This window comes from Mizuhopecten yessoensis, unplaced genomic scaffold (genome assembly GCF_002113885.1).
Source record: "Mizuhopecten yessoensis strain PY_sf001 unplaced genomic scaffold, ASM211388v2 scaffold8811, whole genome shotgun sequence".
Lineage (NCBI taxonomy): Eukaryota > Metazoa > Mollusca > Bivalvia > Pectinida > Pectinidae > Mizuhopecten > Mizuhopecten yessoensis.
Genome location: NW_018407733.1, coordinates 1771336 through 1775712, shown reverse-complemented (window position 1 = coordinate 1775712; position 4377 = coordinate 1771336). Strand labels below are relative to the sequence as shown.

Below are 4377 nucleotides of genomic sequence, written 5' to 3'. Positions count from 1 at the left end.
CAGTAGATATGATATGTGGTAGGTGTGATGTCCTAGCAGTAGATTCGATATGTGAGCAAGTATATATTTGTATCTATTTGCCCGCTGGACTAGTTAAAGATCTTCTTAGGTGGAAATTACTGGCCAAGATTAAAAGGTAGAAGTTACTGGCCAAGATTAAAAGGTAGAAGTTACTGGCCAAGATTAAAAAGCAAAGTACTGGTTCTTCTTACAAGTGATACTCAAAAGTTCTTACCTGAAAATACAATATACTGGTCCCAAAATATCAAATACATTATTGTACATACATATACATTATTGTACATACATATACATTATTGTACATACATATACACTATTGTACATACATATACAGTATTGTACATACATATACATTATTGTACATACATATACATTATTGTACATACATATACACTCTGTCATGATGTGAGTTACCAGCACTGATATGAACTTGTATGTACATTTTCAGACATATGGACACATCCTTGATTGATGCTGATGTCCAGACCAACTATGTCCGAGTTACATTGAAGGGCAAGGTGAGTTGTGGACACGAGGCTGAGGTGATTGTGAAATTGCATCAAAATATAAGTTATGTACTATCTGAATATAAAACATGAAACTACATCATATTTTGATGGCGAAGTTTTCACAAAGATTTGTTGACAGGACAGGTATCAGGATAATATATCAAAATGCATATCAGTTTCTCCATTGTTACTTTATGATGCCCAATAATGGTGGCTATGATGCCCCTGCTTCCATGGCTACTGTTACATGTACTGATGGTTACTGTCTTTCATGCCCTACTGCCTGGTTAATGTATAAATCACATAGTAGGATGCATACTTTTTCTTACAGTTTTTCCAACTGTGTTTGGACGAGGAAGTGAATGCGGACTCCAGTACAGCAAAGCGGTCACAGATCACTGGTAACCTGCTGATCACTATGCCCAAGGTCAGTTTCCAAACCAAGACATGTATATCTGTATAGAATTGCCTCATCTTACCCCATACAAGAAAGAGTCTTTTTTTTCTCATCCTAAATGCCAGAATTTATGTAGAAACCATGCAAACGTGTTTGGACTGTCTACCTTTTTTGGACAAAAACAAACCAGACAGTGAGATTTCTGACTTAACCAATCTTATAATAAATCTGATCAAATCTCTCTGATTATACGTTTAATGAATTATGTTAATTAGCTTTCAATTTCATTATGTTGGAAGCTTCCGTATCACAGAATTGAAATTCTCCTGATTTTATGACATGATGTCATATTGTTCCCATGGTGACATCACCCACTAGACAAGAAAGGATTTATAAGATAGAAATTCACTACACCCCTATTATTCATGTAGAGGAATGGGAGATTTGTGATTAGTTCATGAAATATAATGTACACATACATGTTCTATCATATTTTAGACTATAAATGTTAATTTTAAAGCATAAAAGATGAAAGCACTTATTCCTGTTTGTAATAGATGACTGTAGAGTTAAACCACAATGTGTGGTCCTTGATGTATGGACATGGCGTGTAAATGCTCGAGGATTGCACCGACTTCATCTGCATCTGGACTGAGATGGTGATTGTGGATGGTCTGAGTAGAAATATGTAGTATATAATTTTGTTACTGAGTGAGTGAAAGGTACATGAAACACCTTTCAGATTAATAGAGTTCTCACTTTGAAAAATGTTGTACAGAACAGATTATTTACATTTTATAGGCAAAGCCTATGTTGACCGCCCCCAAACCAAAGACGACAGTTCAAGAGAAAAACAAAGAAAATAAAGAAAACAACAAAATGGATAAACAGTAAGTTTTATTCTTACCAAGGAGTTTATAATTATTATCTCTCTGCTCAATGTTACTTAATTACACCAATATTTTGTCTTAGTATAAATAAGGGCTATATCAAATCATGTGTGACCCTATTGCAACATAGACGATGCTTGGAATAGGGGTGAAAAATGTTGAATGAAGATAAAGAATTACACAGGTTTTGCATGCCCTATGAACCTCTTGTTTGTATAGTGGGTGATAACTCTTCATGATGATGATTTTGCTGTTTGAACATGACCTTTCTCAGTGTGCTATATCACATTTGGATATTACTTAATAGGAGCAGAACAAAGGAGGAGAAGTTGGAGGTGGACGCGTCGGTACACAAGACTGTAGATATAGCTGGTATCATGGAAAACAGTAAAAGAACTGTCCCGCCTCTCGGATCAAATGTCCGACGTCCGGCGGTGGAACGTCCAAACAGTGCAGACTTTGTTGACGATGCAGATGTTCCCCCTCTGATGTGATGTCCAACAACAGTGATGGAAGACCTCCATTGTGTAAATGTTTATCTCAGCAAATTGTGTTGATAAACAATAGGAACAGATAATAAATAAAGTCCGTAGATTTCCCCCCTGACTCTCTACAATGCTAGTGAATACTGTATACCAGGACATTTTTGTCTGGTTATATTTTTTCGCCTCTCCACAGTGAAATCCATTCTCGCCCAATATTAGATTTACATTTAAATTACTATTATTATACATGAATGTTATTTTTTCAAATGTTCCCTGTAATAATAAATTCCCCCCAATACAAAAAGGTGAAAATTAAACTGCAGCGACAATTTCCCGGTAAACTGCATTAACGGTCTAAAAAGGTGATTTTTAATGAGGGTTTTTTCTATATGAGATTAATGAAACAAAATTTCCTTTTAAGCTTTAGTCTGGTGAACTACAAGAAATTTCTGAGACCAGTACAAAACTCTCACAGGGAAAAAAATAAAAATCCTTTTTATAACATAAATAGATAGCACTGCACAATGTTGACCATCATTTGCAGAATAGTACCACTGTTTATGCTGTAAATTTAATAACTTTATTGAGAAAATGAAGATCCTGTGTGAAAGGGACCACCAACTATGTAAGACAAGAGAGACATATCAGTGAATTGTAACAAAAAAAGGAGAGCAGGGCATTGGAATATGTTGGCAGTAAGTGATGTAAAAATGAAATGACTGACATTATATTGACAGTTACTTTAAAAATATTCTTATAAAAGGAAGACATTGAACTTGGGCAACATGATTGGTGGATAGTAGCCTTAAACAAGATCATCATCACATCATAGAAATCCATATGAAATGATTACTATGTGTGTCATTTGAATAATTATTGTGAATATCATATGTTTGTATATAATGTGTTAGGGTATGTAAGGATGTTGAATGTTTGTGCCTATAAGTACACATGTACTAGATGTGTTGGACAATGTATGTATGATCAGTGTGAAGTATGTGTATAACAGATTAATAGAGTGGCATGTCTACAGTGTTGTATCATTTCAGATCTGTCCGTAAATATTGTACCGTGACACCTGCTCAGTTGATCATGAACCTCTCAGATCAGTAATTATATACTTCAAACTCTCCAGTTTTTAGACAGGAGTATTGTTATTTTCATGGTACATCCTTCGAGTGTATTACGGTATATATACATCAAATTAAAAAACATCACTATAAAGATACGGTGCAAGATTTGTGTACTATTTTATTAAGACAAAAAACTTGTTTGAATGTTGAGAACATATTTATTAAAAATTAAATATTGAAAACATAGCATTCGTATTTGATTTTTGTGAGAAAGTTCATTATGCAATGAGGCTATGAAGTTAATAACTGGATACCCTGAAATCTTGATAAGAAGCTTGATTCAAAAATAAGTTGACATTGAAGCAGTCTTGTATTTCTTGCATTCAAATATGTCTTGGATATAAGCCAACCTTGAAAATCTGCCTTCAATTTCTTGCAGTTGTTTTCATCACGAAAATAAGCCTGAACTCTACTAAAAACGAAAATAAGCCTGAACTCTACTAAAAACGAAAATAAGCCTGAACTCTACTAAAAACGAAAATAAGCCTGAACTCTACTAAAAACGAAAATAAGCCTTTGCATATTTTCAGGATTTTTGGGTATTAGGTAGATTCAGTTGATTGTAATACAAAGGTATATATCAAAGTTCATATACTCTTGTGCTTGTCTTGGTCAAATCTAATCAGTAAGAGATACAAGTACACTATCTGTCATCTCCTGACCAATGGATATACAAGATACAGAATACAGAATGAGAGAAAGTGGGCCATTACTTTTGATACAGTTGAAATCCCCACCCATTATATATACCAATACTTGACATCATTACACATATACAGTCATGCTACCAGAATTTGTCCTTGAGTCCATTACCATCCAACGGTTTGGGTCCAATTGGGAAATTGGATCATAACTCGGAAAAGGTAGAGATTTCCACTATATTACCATACATAAAATTGCTGGACATGAAGAGACTATTTCACTTTTGCCAACATAGTTTGT

The 4377-nt window shown here is 34.4% G+C and overlaps 1 protein-coding gene across 1 annotated transcript; it reads left to right on the top strand.

Moving 5' to 3' along the window:
• The first annotated feature begins 470 nt into the window (after positions 1-470).
• Positions 471-3638, top strand: LOC110456624 (protein tilB homolog). The gene is made up of 4 exons (XM_021507458.1): positions 471-539; positions 862-957; positions 1729-1817; positions 2125-3638. Exons 1-4 carry the CDS (start codon positions 474-476, stop codon positions 2309-2311), a joined length of 438 nt encoding a protein of 145 aa, XP_021363133.1. The 5' UTR covers positions 471-473; the 3' UTR covers positions 2312-3638.
• Positions 3639-4377: the final 739 nt, after the last annotated feature.

Coding starts and splice junctions, on each gene's coding strand:
- LOC110456624 (XM_021507458.1), top strand. CDS start 474: ATGGACACATCCTTGATTGATGCTGATGTCCAGACCAACTATGTCCGA. Junction 540..861: donor GAGTTACATTGAAGGGCAAG/GTGAGTTGTGGA, acceptor TTTTTCTTACAG/TTTTTCCAACTGTGTTTGGA. Junction 1,818..2,124: donor AACAACAAAATGGATAAACA/GTAAGTTTTATT, acceptor ATTACTTAATAG/GAGCAGAACAAAGGAGGAGA.